The 19,027-nt window shown below is 39.0% G+C and overlaps 1 protein-coding gene and 1 long non-coding RNA gene across 6 annotated transcripts in view; one reads left to right on the top strand and one right to left on the bottom strand.

Moving 5' to 3' along the window:
- LOC111273818 (b(0,+)-type amino acid transporter 1) overlaps nucleotides 1-18,444 on the bottom strand; it is a 20,944-nt gene extending 2,500 nt beyond the window's left edge. The window contains exons 1-7 of one of the 4 annotated variants that reach the window (XM_022855791.2): nucleotides 18,147-18,422; nucleotides 17,147-17,792; nucleotides 11,299-11,357; nucleotides 1,916-2,110; nucleotides 1,257-1,619; nucleotides 494-764; nucleotides 179-302 (exon numbers count right to left, since the gene is read on the bottom strand). In XM_022855791.2, coding sequence (XP_022711526.1) covers nucleotides 179-302; nucleotides 494-764; nucleotides 1,257-1,619; nucleotides 1,916-2,110; nucleotides 11,299-11,329 — 984 coding nt within the window. In that variant the 5' untranslated portion in view covers nucleotides 11,330-11,357; nucleotides 17,147-17,792; nucleotides 18,147-18,422. Of the gene's footprint in view, nucleotides 1-178; nucleotides 303-493; nucleotides 765-1,256; nucleotides 1,620-1,915; nucleotides 2,111-4,307; nucleotides 4,609-11,298; nucleotides 11,358-17,071; nucleotides 17,793-18,146 lie in introns of those variants that run through there. The other 3 variants (XM_022855792.2, XM_022855795.2, XM_022855794.2) reach the window with 3 other exon arrangements.
- LOC111273820 (uncharacterized) lies at nucleotides 4,296-9,723 on the top strand. 2 transcript variants are annotated; one of them, XR_015316092.1, is made up of 4 exons: nucleotides 4,296-4,373; nucleotides 4,658-4,755; nucleotides 7,876-8,026; nucleotides 8,711-9,723. It is a non-coding gene; the product is annotated as an uncharacterized LOC111273820 (long non-coding RNA). The 2 variants fall into 2 exon arrangements; XR_002688048.2 differs by lacking the exons at nucleotides 4,296-4,373; nucleotides 4,658-4,755 and adding an exon at nucleotides 7,402-7,603.
- Nucleotides 18,445-19,027: the final 583 nt, after the last annotated feature.

The raw sequence follows: 19,027 nt of genomic DNA on the forward strand, positions 1-19,027 counted from the left end.
TATATATATTTTGGGATTTAAGCGTAAAAGACCTAATAGACTTGACAGGTCAAAAGATAATAGTTCTCCTTGCTGTGATGACTATTCAAATAAGACACGTACAATATTTCTCAATGAAACAATTAAATTGGAGGAAAAATGCATATCGATAGCGATAGAAAGAATATCGAATTCTTACTACTGCAACAGCTTCAGATGCGAGGAATTCGACGCTGGAGAGGACAGTCAGGTAGGCGACGTTAATGAGTACATAGCATAGCGTTACCATAGGTATTGCAATCCAGATAGCGCGGGGAAGATTACTGGAATAATGACATGTAGACGATTCAACCATAGCTGTACGGCACAGCATCTCCGGATATATACAGTAGAGAAAAATTACTTTTTAGATACAAATCACGTTTATCATACCACAAATTTAAGTGAATTTCTTAGTATAAGGAGAGCTTCACTTTTTTCAATCAAATCTAACCCTCTATACATAGGTCCTTACACATAGGGGTTGATGAGCTCCTCAGTAACATAATTGAGGTTGTTCCAACCATCGTAAGCCCAGAGCCCAGAGTAGAACGCTGTGGCAATGTCGCTGAACGACGTGGTAGAGCCCTCAAAACCTTTGGCAAGATGCTCAATTCGCCCCATAGCTATCCAGTAGCAGCCTCCTAGAATGATGGCTACAATGGCAGACAGCTTCGCGATGGTAAACACCGTTTGAATACGCGAAGCAACACTGACGCTTGCACAGTTGATGTAAGTCACCAGAGCTATAAAAATAAAAATAACTGAGCTGACTAAAACTGACTTAGCGCATATTATAGATGTCGAACATAATATGATTTGCTGTGCGTGAACCAATTATTTTTTTAAAGGCATGCTCATTTATTCACGGATATTTTTCTGCGATTTAATACTTTTAATTACATGGTAATTAAATCAACCTGTGCAGTTCTGATAAACGTTCTGAAAAGAATTATGGGAGTTCTGATGGGACAGGGTATTGCACCTATTATTTTGCTGCCTAGGCAAATTGCTATTATAGATACAAAACAGCCCGTCTACGTCACGTATCAAATCACGTATTAACTGAGTGATATTATTTATTTTTTCTTTGTATTACCATTCTTGAGTAGTATCGTTCTCAGTGGAAATATCACAGATCTAGATAGATCGAACCAACAATATATATATATTCGCGGTGTACTACTTCTGAATACGTTATTGCGCTAAATCATGCACGCACCGTGTTACATACATACCTATGCAGGCAAGCGCTATCAGTTTCATTGGCTCTTGAGGGATGTCACTGCATGTGAGGAAAAATGGGGCAACTAAGTATTTGGCGAATGAGAGCGCCATAATGCCGAGTGACGCCGGCTTGAGCAGGAGTACAAATGTCCATGCGTGAATGAAAGCTGGAATTGAGCCACCACAGTAGCCGCGGAAGCATTCGTAGATGTAAATATAGTCACCGCCACTTTTGTTAATAATTGTTCCCAACTCGGCGAAGCTTAGCGATCCGAATAGCGATAGCAGTCCGCAACCTGCCCAGACGACCAACGTCAGTCCAACGGACCCGGTCCGCTCAAAAACGCCTTTGGGCGACACGAATATACCTGAGCCTATTGCCAGAAGATAGACAGTTTGGGTTCCTTAGTTTCAGGGCGATCTTTGGGGCACATAGACGCGAACGCCGAATGTATAATATTGCACATGCTATTATTTTAATCAGCTGAATAGCTTTTTGTGTGCAGGAACAAAATGCTTAGGAAGCTCGCCAAATTTAATATGGAAATTAATTTATTATCAAGGACCATGAAACATTCGCTGACAGGAGTACGGAAAAAACATCGAATTCTATTTATCCCTCACTGTAATTAGTAAGATGCATCAGGTAAAAGATAAATAATGTGCTTACCAATCATCGTTCCGATGATTAGGGTCACTCCGCTCATAAGACCGAGAGTTCGCTCGAGGCGAGTACTTTCATCATTATCCTGGTGATTCTTACCAGGTTTAGAATCTGTTGCGGAGTACCGCCGATTATTACTATAGTCCGCCGCCATTCTGACGCCGTTGTGTTCACTTTTCTGAGCCTCTGTCAGCTTATGTACTACATAATGGGTAACACATAAAAAAAAAGAAGGATAGAAATCATGTCAAATTATTAACAATCTAGGATTTGGAACGAATAGCATGGAATTGGATATGGGAACCTGCCTTTAATCTTTCAGAGAGCATTTCACTTAAGGTAACAGACAGTACTGCAGGCAAGCGGTGTTCGAGATGCCTCAACTGTAGTTTTACTTTAATAACCCATAAAATTTGAGTAATTCGCATTATTAACGCAAGCGGATATGAATTACAAATCGCTGATTAACGCTACTAGGTTATAAGTGAGTTCAAAGTAAATGTATCACCAAAGAATCTACATTTGTAAGAATCACTCCTAAGTAGAGACGGTTTTGTGTTCACTTTAGGTTCATAGCTAGCAGAAAGATGATTTAACTCTAAATCTAGGATAAAGCTGACATATCTGGCAAGCTCAATAATCTGTGGCTTGTCTTTGGGGTCGGCAGATATCGATTCTATTCTACTACTGAGGGACGAAAAGGTAAAAAGAGTTTTCAGGTTGATTGGGTACAATCCTTTTTGTTGCTAGGCAGTGTCCGAACATGCAATTTTTGAACCTAAACAGCATATGGATATCTGTATACTCCGTCTACTCGTTCATTCACGATATACGGAACGACCTGATAACTGAGTTTGTAATTGTCACCAGGACTTTTTTTAACAACAACTGCTTTCTTTCTTTATGATGCTTGGCTTAACCGAATAAAAGCAATATGCCTGACTGAAAAATTTAAGAACCATTAGGTTTAAGCTCTACGAAACGACATAACCTTACGCAATTTTTATCAAAAAAAAATTCATTAAAGCCCTGATCAGTGATGATGTATTTGAATCCAAGAGGAAATGTACGTGCGTCGGGGCTCAAAGGTTTTAGTATATAAAGGACTTCTTCTCCGCGCAACGAGCCGACCAAATCTTACGCAGAGGGATTTTGTCCTTAAGAATAACGACTAGCATATGAAGCCTACAAATAAACTTCTTCAAGATTATGCAAATGGGAAAACTTTTCGAAGCGTACGAAGCAGAAGCATCTGGGTTATGCTCATATCGGTTGACAAATTAGGTCTCCTCCAGCATCTCCACATGTGATTCATAATAAGACAAGACATACTAATTTCACCATTTCGATGATGGACGTCAACCCATTTTCACACCGCAAGGATTTTCGCTTTGGTAAGATGTATATCACATAAGCCATGAAGCCGCTCGTCCGCCGAATGCGACGGTGATTAAACTAGATCGCAGGTCAAACTATTGAAAAGGTTGAGCGGAATCAAGCAATGACCTGTGCAATATACACTAAAAGCCAATACTCACTTTATAGAAATGACGTAATCTCATTGCCGTCGTGGGCAACCGCAGAATAGTATGGTCTCACCCAGTTTTTATCTGTTATCCAATTTAGTTTTTAATCGATCGAGAAAAGTGACTTCGGTGCTTACTTATTGTTTTTATGTATCCATGTCGGATGGGTGTTTCCAGCATGAAACGAGGCCTGTTTGAACACGGTTTTGAACTTAGACCTCACTGTGGTAGGCAAATGCGTTCCCACTGCGTCCTCACGGGCATCTCGAGAAGAAATATTAGCGGACAATTTGGACTAGTAGGATACTGATCTGGATGATTAAAACAGTTAGATTAGTAATTGGGGCACGCTTCACAGGCAATCATACAGTTGATTTTACCCACGAGAACCGTTTCCTGGCGGATACGAATCACTGTCAGGCGTCAAAATAATAAAAAAAAGAAAGCATCCGAACATTAATCTAAGGAGGAGAATTCGAATGACAGAAGCCTCTGCAGCTTCACGGCGCATCCTATCTCCATGAAGTTCTACTGAGTTTTACGAAGTTGACTTTGACGGCAATTTCAGACGTAGAACGCAGAAGATTGCCAAAATTAGAGTTCGTCGTATGTGAATGATGCAAATACACGAGCAGAGCCATTTGAAATAGCGATTACGGACGTAAAACATCAACCACTTCTATGAAGGTGCACGTTTAAAGTCGTTATTTTAACGCAACAGCTGATCTATATTTGACGTCTTCTTTTCGCGACGTAAGATTTCCGATGGTCCGCTGCTTGTACAATCCGTTAGCGAGTAACATCACCTTGTAATTCTTTGTCTATGTTAAAACTGAGGCGAATTTAAATTTTCTGCGCATTCAATTACAAACCTGTGCGATTCAACTGACGGTAGCTATCAGACGCCGCAAAGAAGATCTCCTGTAGCTTCTGGCAAGGTGTCCCTCAAAAATAATCACTGCTCAATACTACGAAACATCACTGATTCAAAGGAATCGAATAATTAACCCGGAAAACTTATACTGGAACGGAGGGAAACACTCTGATTGAAGAAAGCCAGCGGCCTTATTTGTTATTTGTATTCCGTGATTTTATAAAAATCTATTCTTTCAGCCATAACGAACTACCGAAGCCAACTTTTCTTGTAGCATTGTTATTGCCAACGCTACACCGAACGTATTAGGGTAACCAGTGCATGTGCTATGTTTTTTCAACCATACAGGCGAACGGTAAAGCGCGATGAAGACACGTCACTCCAAGGTAACACTCCACCGTCGAGCGCGATGGCTTGCGAGAGAGCCCGAAACTTGCATCTCCATGGTAAATATATTCTACTGTAAAGATGAATGTAACAGGACGCCGACGATGTTACGGCCTATAGAATAAAGGAAGTGGGCCAATGCTGAACGTGACTAACGTAAATAAATTTATTTACTCAAACTCTAATATATGTATGTGTATATATGTGTGGTATTACTGTAATTTTCACATTAGGTATGTGCCACATGATGCATGAGAGCGATTTTTTTTAACTGAATTCATGACTTTCAGTAATCAAAACTGAGATTTAACATGCGCTTGATAAAGGCTGTAAATAAATAAAATTTGTTTTAGTACCGTAGGAAATGAGTCGCATATGTGTAGTAATCATTGATATAGACTGAGCCGCACGATGTGTATTTTAAACTGCCAGTGTACAGCTTATGACCAAAATATCTATTTATAATCAGCTAAGTATAGTATACGTTTATGCTACTGCCGCAGCTTGACTAACCTCAATAGGAGAAAGCAGTTCTTTCTGGGGGTGCAATTTTTACCATAGAACAGTTGGCATTTTTATCAGTGTCGGTTCGATTGTTTAAAAGTAAACAAAATGAAAGAAATGTATGTTCAGTGAATTCTAATGATAATTATCCAACACATAACTGGATCCTTTATATCAGCTAATTAGGTTAGACGGTTTCTCACTGCCTCCGGATATGGGGACCACAATATAATTTCGAGTATTACTAATGTATCTACAAATCAAGCCGAGTCTGAACGAACCGAAAAAGGGGCTAAACCACAAACAGTACTTGGCATAAGTCGTAGGAGCCGCTGATCGACATTTGTATTACAGTAAAATGAGCCGACTATATGCTTCGTACTATCCATAATTAGACGCTTAATCATTTGGCTAATTGCTTTTAAGTAATGATTAAACCAGTATCGAATGTTGATCTCATAACTAGGACGTAAAGGCAAAAAGTGTTTGGAGTTGGTTCGATACGATAGGCTTCCGGCACGAAACGAATTTCAGCTCATTTTAACTTTCAACTCAATTTCAAGGACTTCACCTGTCTTTTAGGTTAACAAGCAAACACGTTACCAGTACACCATTGCCGGCACACACAGGCAAACCACCATACTACATTAAAGTCCAACTTTTTCGCCATAGTATATTTTCATATGTCATTTCCGCCTGTTTTCCCCATATGATAGTATGTTTGTGTGAATAAAAAGTTATATCTGTTAAAAAGCGCGAAACATATGTATATCGTCAAATATATTATAATTGTGTGGTATTTTTAAGAAAACCTTACAAAGGGATCGACCGCTACGTAAAACAGAAATACGGGCATTTCCGTATTTTAAGGCAATTGCTGGTGCGCGTCATGATTGTCGATAATCAATATGTCGCTGGTAACGAAATCACACGGTACCAACCGTAACACCTCAGTAATTGGTAGTTGTGAATATGTCTTTTTGTCCTCTTTCAGAGATCGTTCAGATTATCGCCTGCTGGGTTGAATACTCAACCCACAAAGGTGGGACGTCGTACCATTGTTAGAACTTTTCTACTAGCCGTTGAATAGTAGAGATGCTTTCGTATAAGAATCGTATGCTTAGGGCACTCCAAGTCGAACCGCTTCTCTGGGTGCAAACTCGCATGCACTGTTTCTATATTAAAAGAACAACAAACAACGCAAGTCAACGCTTTGAACACTATAGTTTTGTGTTATTTAGTGCCTGGTATTTCGAATATTTTTTGGCCTAGATAGGCGTATTTATACTTTCTGGAAAAATGAAAACCCTTGGCTTGGTATAGTTAAATCAGTACAACGGTAACTGGCAGATACTACAGTTTTATATTTCCGTGTATGAGCTTCTGTGTTAGTCTATCAAACTCAGGAACGCACGGTTCGAAGCAACCACGCGTAGACAGACGTTTTTTCGCATTGAAAGGAGCCAACCGCTAGAACCTATGGTGTTTAATGCCAGTATCGGGCTTAAAACTCGAGACAGTTACGCTTATGCATCCGTAGCGAACGTGTTTATCAGGCAATGATACTTACAATAGACAACGATGCGACGCAATGGAAGGCGATTTGGTGATAAAAACTATTAATCCGCATTAGTCGCGAAGCATCGATACCATTTCTGGTGTTATCGATGTTCTCGTCTTGGCTGTCGCCACAAACGAGTCGAGCGCAACTTGGTAAATATGCGGCAGACTTACCCTTATTTCTGCCGGCAAATTTACTAAGAATCTGGTATTTGCCTATACTTCTACTTAGAACACGAATCTCATCATGATCTTCATTCTGAGAATGCGATAATGAACGTAGTGATATATTACGCGAAATGTTTACATTTTCGATCGAAAATATCAAACTAACAGGATTAACGGCCACTGAGGCAACGGCATTTGTCATCTAACGTATCAAACATTAAGTGATGACGAAGTCATGATAGGAAAAGATAATGAAACACGACGGATTCATGTCGGTTGCAATCGTAGCCCTGGAATCACATTGTGTATGACGTTCTGTTCCACGGGGTGAAACAAACAGCTTCGAGTAATTCTCTTCTTTAAGGGAAACAAAAACGAGATTATGGCAGTATTATTCATCGATTCACAAATTATGATAGTAGCTATCGAATCAATGCGATACGCAAAGCCAACGATTAACAAGTAGGATTATACGGACGGTCAAACGCTAGATCGATATACCCGCACGACTGAACGCACAGTCAACCTGAAGATAAGTATACGAGCGAAGTCTTCAAATGCGCCTGAATACTTTCTTAGTGGATGAGAAGCGTGCTCGAACCATTGGACAAATTGCCTTTGGATGCAGCAGTCGTAACGGAAGAAAAACATGTCAGACAAACAAGTTTCCGCTAGGTTAATCTTTTTTTACATTTTTCAAAATACTGAGAAAGCTTCTAATCCTGGCTGTAGTAAGTAAATGGTCACAGACTGGCAGCTTTTAACCAAATTCAGGCGCTTGGATATTAGAGGTCTCAACGTTTGCTGTTTTTTTTATTACGATTATGTCTAACGATAAATGTTTTTGAAGATGAAATACAAAAGTGAATAATATATTTGGAAATGCATTTGATTTTCTTCGTTCCGTATATATAAGTAAGAACTTTTCCATGATACTGCAATTGCAGGAATTCTCTGTGCTTGACTGTATGGGGATCAGTCTGCTTTATTTGCGTGACCCAGGATAGTTATTGTCCAAGATCGACTTGCCTATGACGCGTATGTGGATTTATTTCACTGCATCAACCCATACGCTTAAAACTCGATGAGCACAAAAACGTAAGACAAAAATGTGGCTGATCTCTATATACATTTTATCATATTTTACCGAATCCCTTTTATATTATTATATATTAAAATATCTGGTAAAGTCTACGCTAGAAATTAATGTTTCGAGCTTTAGGTCTGATAGTGTCCTGTCCTGCTCAACTTCGTCAATAATTTCATCGATTCTTTTTTAATAACGAGCCGATTATGACGAGGAGCATTATTCATGTCGAAATTTCCAGAATAAAAGCGCCAGGAACATATTTAATCTGTTGTATCGATAACGCATTTTCACCATAAACAGCAGACATTCTTTAATAGGCCTGGACAGCATTTGCGCCTCCGTTATTATAAAATGGTAACAAGTAATGAATTTCTGCAGAATATCCATCTAGATTTAAGGTGCTTTATTTTTAGTCTGAATAAAGGTATTTCGGTCTTTTTACGCGAGCCATTGTCAAATATCGGCTTTCAGATGACACCAATGCCAATTTGAGTCGACGCATATTATCTGAGATTTCAAGGCAGTCGTGTTAAAAAATCGTTAATATCTGACCTTTCAATATATCAGATTCGCCTTAGAGAATATATGAGTTTATAGATAGGGTGGAGCTCATTTACATGCACAGTTCTCGATTACCTCTGATGCTGTTCATAATTGAAAAACTGTAATGACAATCCATATTGCGCCCACAGGAAATGACCAGGGTACATTACGAAGGCGCCACTGTGCCGAAATCGACACTAATATCTCTGTAAAAAAATGCTATGGCCCCCATATCGCAGGGTGTGGCACAGATGCACGATACAGAGGGTCAAACAAGCCGCAAACGGACGAAGCATTATTGAAGATGTCTAGAAACGTTATAGCACCTGAGTCAGACGCTCTAGCTAATCTGCGCCAGATCAGACTCACCACCAGACGTAATCACGCAGACTTTGGGCAAGTTGCGCTAAACCTTTGCCTGTTTGAGGAAGAGATGTCACATTACTTTATATCGTTACACATCAGAGTTCATTAGAGGTGTGTCTGTAAGTTTCTATTAAAATGTTTGTTAATGAAGTGCCGTGATTTCCACGGTACCGTGGAAAGGAGAGTCAATGAAATCAAATATATTCCACTTGTTCTCACTCATTATTTAGCACAAATACAGCATGATTAGAGTCGTAGGGGACGTTTCGAGCTTTATACTAATCGCCGTATATACTACTGAACAGTTTAGTGTTGTAACCCGAGGACATATCTTACGCTTTGGGTTGGTTCGTGACGTTCATTTATCTATGTATGACATTCAATTTTATATCTAAGTCATGAAAGCTTTACCTGGTCCTTTGGAATGATTTATAAAACTTCTTTGAAAAAAACAGCTTTTCTGTTAGATACTGTGTTAGATTAAGAACAAAACTATTTTCTATTTAAACTAATCAACTAAAATTAACTTTTCGAAACCTTATAACTTTTTAAACCATTTTTCGAATATGTCGATATCTTAGAATCTGAATGCGTGTATATATAATGCCGGGTATAGCTAGTCAGATACGACTATATTTTGTCTACACTGTTCGGCAACCTCCATATAGCTAGATGCGAATAAAACTATTCATACACTTCCTAAGATGAACCAGCTCTATTGATAACCTCAGACAAGTGAGCTCCTATTTAGTAGCAGGTAAGTAATAAACCCGTAGATTTCCCTATCATACGAATGGCTTTTGCTGAGTTTTCCCTACCTATAGTTGATTTCGCAGACAGAATAGATCATACAGCTGGCGACTATTAAATGTAAAACACGGAAGAACCTCTCTGCAAACTTTTCTTTATACAATCGTTATCTAACATTGCTGAAGCGCAATATACCCCGCTCGTTTGTTTGCTCTATCTACACTTTTCATTCAGGTCATCGTCCTATATATACGAATAGCGAGGTCAATCTTGTCTACTCTGTGTGCACTCGTAGGTTCTGTCAGTGCTAAAGACAGTCGCCACCCATAGGTAAAAAACATTAGATGACACACAGATATGTGATTGTCAGAACGTTACCGCTGACCGTAGAATACTTTGAGCTAATGTTACAATTTGGTACAGTGAGGCAGTCCGCACATCTTCTATGTTAACAGGTCCACACTAAGTTCTGGCAAAAGCTCCGCAAGCAAGGTCGCGACAGAATCTACCCAATTTGACACAAGATGAACTAATTATCACTAATAGGACTGTCATATTATATGAAATGGCCTTCGGTCATTAGGTGCGCTCCGTAAGACGGAGTGGTGCCTGGCTTTTACCGTTTCGGTTCATTGACGCGTCGAGGGCTGAGAGTCATTGGTAAGGTAACATTAAGCAATGAATGGACTAGAATGAAGTTAAAAGCATTTTGGGCACATGGTTAAATCGCAATTATAATTTTACCTAAACAGGCATAATTTTGTAAATATTATTTGATGGTTTATTGTTTCAAGCATTGTTTTTGGCTATTTTACACCTGTTCTGTCACGCATACCAATTTACATGTGTGCGTGTAACAATTCGTTGTTTATTCAGACGAACCATGCATTGCTCTATCTGTAATAATTACTTCCAGAGACAAATTTAGCTGTCTGATTTATTATTATTGCAGCACTTTTTCAATATATCTCCTTTTCAAAGATCTGATTATGTCAGAAAAGTGCATTAAATGTCGAGTTTGGAGCGATCGTTTTTTTATTAGCAGACTATTGACTTGTGGGTCGTATCGTCTTTTACAATACACTCCGTCAGTTTTGGTTAAAACCAATTTTTTTGGTGCGGCTTCGCAAAAGATCGACGGACGATGGTCATTCATCAATCTGCGCTTTTCAAGATTAGCCAGTTGATTAAAGAGTATGTAAAATTTCTTCGGCGATTAGTAGGCTATACAAAATTGTCTCTCAACTACACATTGGATTTTGCGCTTTGCGTTGCAAAATGGGGAAGATCTCTTTCTAAATTATCTTTAATACGCAGCTACTGTAAACGCACTAGTACGTTATTGTACCACAAGTTTTAACTATTCTCTCTATTGCAGGATCTGAAATATTCAAGTTGTTTCTTCAAAAAAAATTAATCATCTCCGATAGATGTTACGGCTGTGATTAATAGAAAATCAACGCTAATGCGCAGATAGAAATAAAAAGCTTGTTCAGAGAGTAGTAGTACTAACGACAGGAACGGTACTTCAACCGCCAGATGCTAGGTTTTTCGTCTTTATTACTTGTAAATGTAACTGGTGTGGGTGTGTCGAAAAAATAGCAGAAATATTTCAAGTTACCTCTTGAATATTCGTAGTTGTCATCGCCCATGTCCTGCCGTTATGTTGTCGCTTGCGATCTGAAACAACAGAGAAACATAGAGGAGCAACTTTAGCTACACAATGATGTTGATCGTCATCGACGATGTACGTAAACTAAATAAACAGTGAAATATCATCCTGATTCCTATCCGATTCCCAATTTTCCATTGTAAGTTTTCGAAGCGAAAATGTTGTCAGAACGAATTCCGATTGTTTTTTTTTATAACTCTACTTTTCATGTTTATGTATTGTAGTAGCTTTAATTAGAGTCTTCACGAGACTGATCGTAAACATATATATATATATATATATATATGTAAAGAGTTTTGATTGTAGTCTTATAGTGGATTAGTCGAAGAGATGGTTTTTCGCCATAAAGTGTTACAGCACATTAAAATCAGAATTCAGGAGAGTTTAAGGTTTCCGTGAGCGACATCAAGTCATGAGTGGGGAAAATCGCTAGGTTAATACGGCTGCGGGGCATTATTGAATTTGCAATATTTTTATGGACCACTGTCATCATACGAAGCGTTTCAAATCAAGCACTGATTGGTATTTTTTTTCGTTTGAATTTCAAATCAGATCAGTGTATACTTTGGATAAACTAAAAAGGATAATTTCTAGAGTCAAGAACAAGATCGTATTCATAAATGATTAAGACTTGCCGCTAATGCAAAAAATAGGGTTCGCTCGTATCATTCTCGCCTTATATTTCGCGGCCAAGTGAAACTAGAGAAGGCTAAGATAAACTGTGACAAGTGTAGCTAAAAAAATGGACACCGCTATATACGTATTTTGCTGGTTGTTGATACAATACTGGTAGCGCGCCTTTGGGCAGGGTGAATGCACTACAGTCCTGGTTGCATCATCAATAGCAGCCGATCCTCCTGGTGACTGTCCTGTTAAAACCGATATGCTGGATCTAAGACAGCCTTTTAAAGAGAAGAAACATTTCAACGGTTCAATGTAGGATACCAACAACTAGTCCAATAGCAAGATACCTTACCGATGCAATGTGGAAATCACGCAAAAAAGATGAGACAAGTCATTAAAGCGTTTCTCCCCTGGGGGTGTTTCCATAATGGCGGCTGAGGTTCAGGGCGACGGCCTGATGCAGTTTTACAGAGAGCAAGTCATACCAATCAATGAAGATATGTTCACTACAAAACGATGTTTTACAAAAAACGTTTTTGCAGTAATGCTTGCAAATGTGAATGCACCTGGTTAAATGATGGTAGCTTTGTGCCCACCTTACAATCGTCATGATAGTGCAGTGGCTCACATGTTTTCCGATGGAAGTCCCAAACGCGATCCCATAGGATCGATTGCGGGGGTAAACACATTTCTTTTCGTGGTGGGAGCGCCAACCGCCTAAAGTAATGCCTAACGCCGGACGTGAAACGCGAAGAACATTTTTTCGAGTCAGACTGAAAAGAGGCGTATCTGTATGATTTAAGCATACAAATTGTACATTGTAAAATATTAAAATGCGCACAAATAAGTCTAAGACTCTAATAAGTCTAATAAGAAATTAATTCAATGTCTTGCTCTTGAATGAAAACCGCCATGCGCACTCTTAAACTTACAATAAACACTTAAGAACTTAACGATCGTAGGTTGCCGCTGGTTGAAGCCAGCCATCGTGTTATCTACTTTTGTGGCTAGGGTTTAAATGCATTCAGAAACGGACACGTTTTTTCGTGCTTTTTTTTAAAATTAAATTGTATATACATTAAACTCGAAGCTTGAATCTGCGAACATAAGAGGATTCCTTTTTCAAAGCTAATGATATGCTATTGCGAATAGAATTTATGATCATGCGTTGTTATATTTTAAAATTTCTAGGTAGATATTTATAGTCCTTGCAACAGCGCAGAGGGTAATGCGTTTGTCTATAGAGGTGTCTATAGGTGCAGATTAAGCGTAGGTACACTCTGTTTTATGCTAGGACCTAGCCCTTTAAAGTAATTATAGCTAACGATCCGAGTACTGGGACATATTTATACAAGGATTAATGCCATGACAATTGCCAGAAGAAACCTCGCTCTGATCGAGCCAGTTGCATGATACTACAAAGCAGCGTTACGAAGTGAAGCTTCGATCATTTTTACTTTCAAGTGAAGTGGCACATTTTAACTATCACATTTATCCTTAAATAAGATAAGTTCACATTATTTCAAATCAGCTTGTGGACCTGTTTAGCTCTACTCCAACTTCTTCCCGGTATAACTCCTTGTCGCTTAGGATAATATCTGATTTCATGGCAAATTTTAATTGGTTGAGAATATTCTTATCATACAGCTGCTGATATAACCTTTCATTTTGTATTAAAAAGAAAAATTACTTCTACTTCTATTATGTAGTAAGCCTATGTTTATCTGTTGGGTAGACGTTCAATCGGGTGTTTCACAATTCTTTAAGCACAACGTTGTATAAAGCCCGACACTTTCTTTAGGTTAAACAGCCCCCAAGCATGTACATATAGTTACTACAAATAAAACTACCACTGTTAGCTTAATCATAGCGAGCTGTGTGGGTTCACCAACCCTCTCGTTATTTGAATTGAATCGGCTTCTTTGACGATTATTAATCGCCTTTAGGCTTAATGACTTCGCCCTGATCACTACGCTCGTGCCTAGGTAGGTCCTTTCGCAACAATAAAGATATATAGCTATTCGAGGTACTCTATGTGCATTTGATTTTTGAGTACAGCGCTAAGGCGGTACAAAATTCCGTGAAATTGCATAGTGCACACTAATATTTTCTACGCGCTCGGATCATGGGCGCAGAATCTAAGCTTAGACAAAATTTTTAAAAATATTTTAAACTAAGCTTGCAGGCTTGTGTTAATGAGTAGAAAAACAATTACGGTGACAGGCTTAGGTTATACAAAAAAACAGACGCAAAGCGGGACGATCAATACAACTCGCGTGGTAGTTAGTTATGTTGGTAGTATGGACCTTTATTTTACCGAATATTTTTTTCAATTGGGAATGTGAGCAAAGTTTCCGCAATAGGGTCGAATGTGGAAATGGTGGAACGTAAATAAGCCCTGGCCTTACCTCGGAGAAGATAGGCCAAAACTGCTATATTCTGTATTGTGTTTAATTATGTTTCAAATGTGTTGGCGTTTTAGACAGAGCGGTGAATTTATCTCCTGGCGTAAAATGAAAATGCTTCGCTGGTGTACTTGAAGAGATTTAGGTAAAGGTAAAAATCGAGGAAGCTGAACGTTCCTGTAGTGCTTAAAATGCACGAGGTGATTAATCAAGACTCCAGCGTCTTCGGGAGTCAATTATGGACCTGTCACTCTTCTAGCTCAATTTTTATAAGAATTCACATTTTGATAAAAGACAGACAATGATGTATTCCCAGCTGTTTTCATTGAAACGTAACACTCGTGTTGTATGTAGTTAAGGCACTATTGATTGTAACAGGGCACCTTTTTCTCCGTTTTTCAATTCTCTCTTTTATCTTTAAGATACTTATCCCGTGAAAACATTGAATGGCAATACTGCACTGCTGGTCCATGAATATTAATCTCTTTTCAGCCCGCATGATTTAATTTACCTAAAATTAGAAATGTATGTAAGGTCTCTGTGTAAATAATCATTTCATTAAAATACTTTACTCTTATGTGATGCTAATATATCCCGCAATCGACCATCGACACGCACCTGTATGCGTGATGAAATGGGTCTGAAGTTTGAAACTACAATTTTTTTTGACAATTGCTGTATCCGTGTATGCTACAACAAAATCCTTAGATCTCTTTGAATGTACGTTACGTAAGATATGGCGAAACACCCTCATCAAAGGCTATTCATTTCGGCCTTACTACCTTTTAAAGAAATTCGTCAGATTTAAGTCAAATAAAATATCCTTCGATATTATATATATACCCAAATGTTTGGTATTTGACAATCAGAGCGACTAGCTTGCAGTGTTGCATCCAGAAATTGTATTCTATCAATTGATTGGTGGTATTAGAGTCGTAAACGAGTTTAAACAATTATCCTCCTGAATAGATAACACCAGTTTTAGGAAATCATAAAGTAGCTTGAAAAATTTACGCAGACGGCGGTCGGCCTGTATATGATTCTGAAAAATGCAACTAACGGCGGGTTAAGGTAGTGTTGTGCCCACTGAGACGGCTAAAAAGGCGGAAATAGCTCTAATGTGGTACTTTATAGAGGACACTTATATCGATACTTGTAGTCTATTCGAGATCGAATCGGTTCACTAGGCGGATGGGGTTATGGGTTGATGAGACAGCAAAAGCTATGTGAATGGATTGTCGCATAGAATACATGACACCTTTGACGTGGTTGATGTAGTTGACCCAATATGGAAAAACGATTTTCTCAACGCTGAAACCAAATTATTTCCGCAAATAATTGCGTTCAATATTTGTTCGAAGAACTGTGGGAACGCAATTGCCATCATCCAACTGACTTATGCGGTAGAACTGTCGTCCGAAATACGCGATGCAATAGTTTTGTTTCCCGTGAAAAGGTCCTATCATATTATTTTGAAATAAGGCGGTCATTTGTAGTTTATTTGGGTAAGTCCCATTTACTTCTGAAAATCAGGTGCATCACAAATTATTTCATTCATGATCAAAATTTTCCCGGTCTCACTGTTTCACCAAAAAACAGCCGTCTATCCACAACTCATAATTTCCAGCAAACGACTAGCAAAACTATTTACAAATAGTACTATGTGTCTATGCATTATCGTATTATTAGGAACACTGCCTGACTAGCTGAGATGCGCGTTAGCTTAGGTGAGATGGCCTACCACAGGACGCTTGATGCATGGTTTGTATCAATCATATGCATATCGACTAACGTCAGCTGACATTTTGGGGGAATAAAGTAGACGGAGCAGCACTGACCTACGTAAGTGAATTAAACGATAACATATCGAAGGAAGATTAGTTAATATTCAAACCAAAAACGGATGCCCCGCAGATCGTTATCCAGTTCATCTAGCCTTACGGGACCTTCATCCATAATGGACCTATTAATTTACTGCGAAAATTAGCAGTCATTTGTTTTTTCAGTCATACCTTGAAAAGTTGTGTCAAATTTATAACATGGCTCAGATTTTTAGTTTACTGTTATCGACTATAGCTATTAGCAACCTCTACTATAAACCAGGTAACTTATTATGGATAGTTAATAATTGCTCACACATGAGTAGTTGACAAAATTATCTGTAGATTTTTTATGCTCTGCTTGAACGCACACATTTACTTGCATGTATCTCAGCTATAAAAAAAACACAAGAATTCAATTTAGCGAATGCCAGACACTATTGGGTCGTCACTTTTTTAACACTTTATATACGTGAAAAACGTTCGGTTTTGCGTGGCTTTGCTTATCTAATTACTGCCTCTCCAATAAGTTGTAAAGCCACATCTCTAGACGGTCTGGCAGAGTCGCTCCTCCTTCACAACACAGCATAAATCTGCAATGTACAATGCAATTGTAAATACACCGTGCGTGATACGGCACTTTCCATTGAGACGGTCTTTTTAGACAAGCACGGCCTCCGCCTTCCACTCTAGCCTATCTATGTTTCGGTATGGGGGATTTCGAATTCTGGTGTTGCTGCGACAGATCCGCATTACTGTAGCAGTTTAAATCCATATGGAACTTAATACGAAAGTTGTGATTAGAGGCTATGTGTAGCGTAAACTTTTCTGATGCCACTGTTCCAGTCTAAAAAATATATCGTCTTCTCTCACTATTTCGCTGTCAGCTTCTTTTTTTCCAGATGTTTATTCCTACGATGCGAAGAAACAACAATATCGGTTCCTTGCCTTTGCGATCGTTTATTCAAAGTTATTGCGCTGCCTTCCGTCCGTTTTCCGCCACACACACTGTTATTCACACAGCTTGAAAAGTATTTAGTCCACAAGCTTCGTTCACCGTATATCTTTCCTACCACATTCCCACGTCTTATACGATTGTCGCTTTTCGTCCTTCTGAGGCTGGTTCTATTATACGACACAACAGTTATTACTATGGTACATTAACGGAGATAGACTTCATTAACAGACATGTGAGTCAGTGATATTTGTCAATCTTGTTCGTACTGATGTTGTGGTATTGGTTGGTATCAGACTATACTTGTGCCTGCCTTCGGCTTGCCACTGGCCTCAGTTTGCTGAATATGAGAAGCACTTTTTTCCGTAATCGCACGCGCAAATGCCTCGAATGCACATCGGCCCTGTACTCGCTGTACGGCCCTATCGCTGCTTGCTGGGCAGGAACGCCGTCACCCCTCTCCTATTCAAGAGAGAGTGGCAGGGCCCAACCAGCTCACACCCAGGCCACTACTATTACTCCTAGTGCTATCACTATTGCTATACGGTCCGGTTGACTTGCAAGCATGGCTGTCGTCGATGGGTCGCTCAATCGGTCCGTCCGACCGTTCCCCTATCCTTCGATACATGTGTGCGCGAGCTAAAAAACGACAAAAACCAACACATCAATTAAAGGAACTGTTACCTGCAAGGAAGTGGAACAGGAATAAATCATGTTGGCCTAGCCTAGATAGTGGGACCCGCGCACATATAGCCAGCTTTGTCAAACCTATATAAGGGAAAGCCTGAGGAGCTCATAGTACATAAAAAAAAAAATGGGAACAAAGCCGATTGAAATTATTTGTTGATTTCAAAGGTATGCAGTTGCGCGCAGACATAATATCAGCTTGCAATAGAGCATCTATTGTGCTACTTGATGATACTGACGCAAGACTTGTGTGAGTTTAGCATCATTGAACCAAATACTAGAAAGTTAAGGGTAGGAAAAACTGACCTCGATTCTCCATTCATGCTCTGAGTAAGTGAAATTTTTAAGGGAATTGAGGAAAGTTTGTAGTCTGCACCGGTCGTGTATGCTGGTTGCTGATTCAATGCATGTTCTAGGAGAAAGTAGATGGCAAAAAGCAAATCGTTCCTCTTCTGCAGTATTAGAGCTTTTCTGTTATGTAAAATTAGGTGACTTCGAAAATTGATCAGTTTCTAGTGATCACAGACTGTCCATGTTTTGGCTTAGAGCCATTTCGAACATCTGTAAGTTCACTTGCAATAGACATCCACGAGCAGATTCTTTCTTTAGAGCAGTTCTTAGCTTTTAGCTTTTGTTTTTAGCTTCATTGTTTCGAAATCTTAAAAATAGAAATGCATAATAAAACATAAAATTTCGATTTGTATTCCAGTAGACCGCGACACTGTATGCATAAGCGGTTACCGTGCATTGGTTTCTAGCAAAATTAAAACGGGCAAATATGCCTGTAAAAAAACTAAAGTCTAAACTAAAATGTTGACAAGCAGCTAGGCATTTTGATACAAATTTTCTGAGGCTGTCGATTAAAATCAACTACAATCCTAGTAAAATGTGTTGCAAGCGTTCAGTTTAGGCTTTCTGAATGAAGTACTTAGCATGGTTGTGAACGGTGAACAACGGTAAAATGCTAATGGCGTCGGTGGTATTAAAGCCATTGCTTTGGGGGAAAGCTAATTTATATGACGCGTAGGGCGTTCAAATAGCATGAGTCATATTATTTATTGTGACATTAAAAGGAGCAATAGCAATAATCACAGTATAAGGACTGTAGTTTAAAAGACCGTTTGAATGGACGATCTCGCAGTCTTCATGAGACTTAACCCTACAAGAAGGTTAAATGACCATGCATA

This window comes from Varroa jacobsoni, unplaced genomic scaffold (assembly GCF_002532875.2).
Source record: "Varroa jacobsoni isolate VJ856 unplaced genomic scaffold, vjacob_1.0 scaffold_228, whole genome shotgun sequence".
Lineage (NCBI taxonomy): Eukaryota > Metazoa > Arthropoda > Arachnida > Mesostigmata > Varroidae > Varroa > Varroa jacobsoni.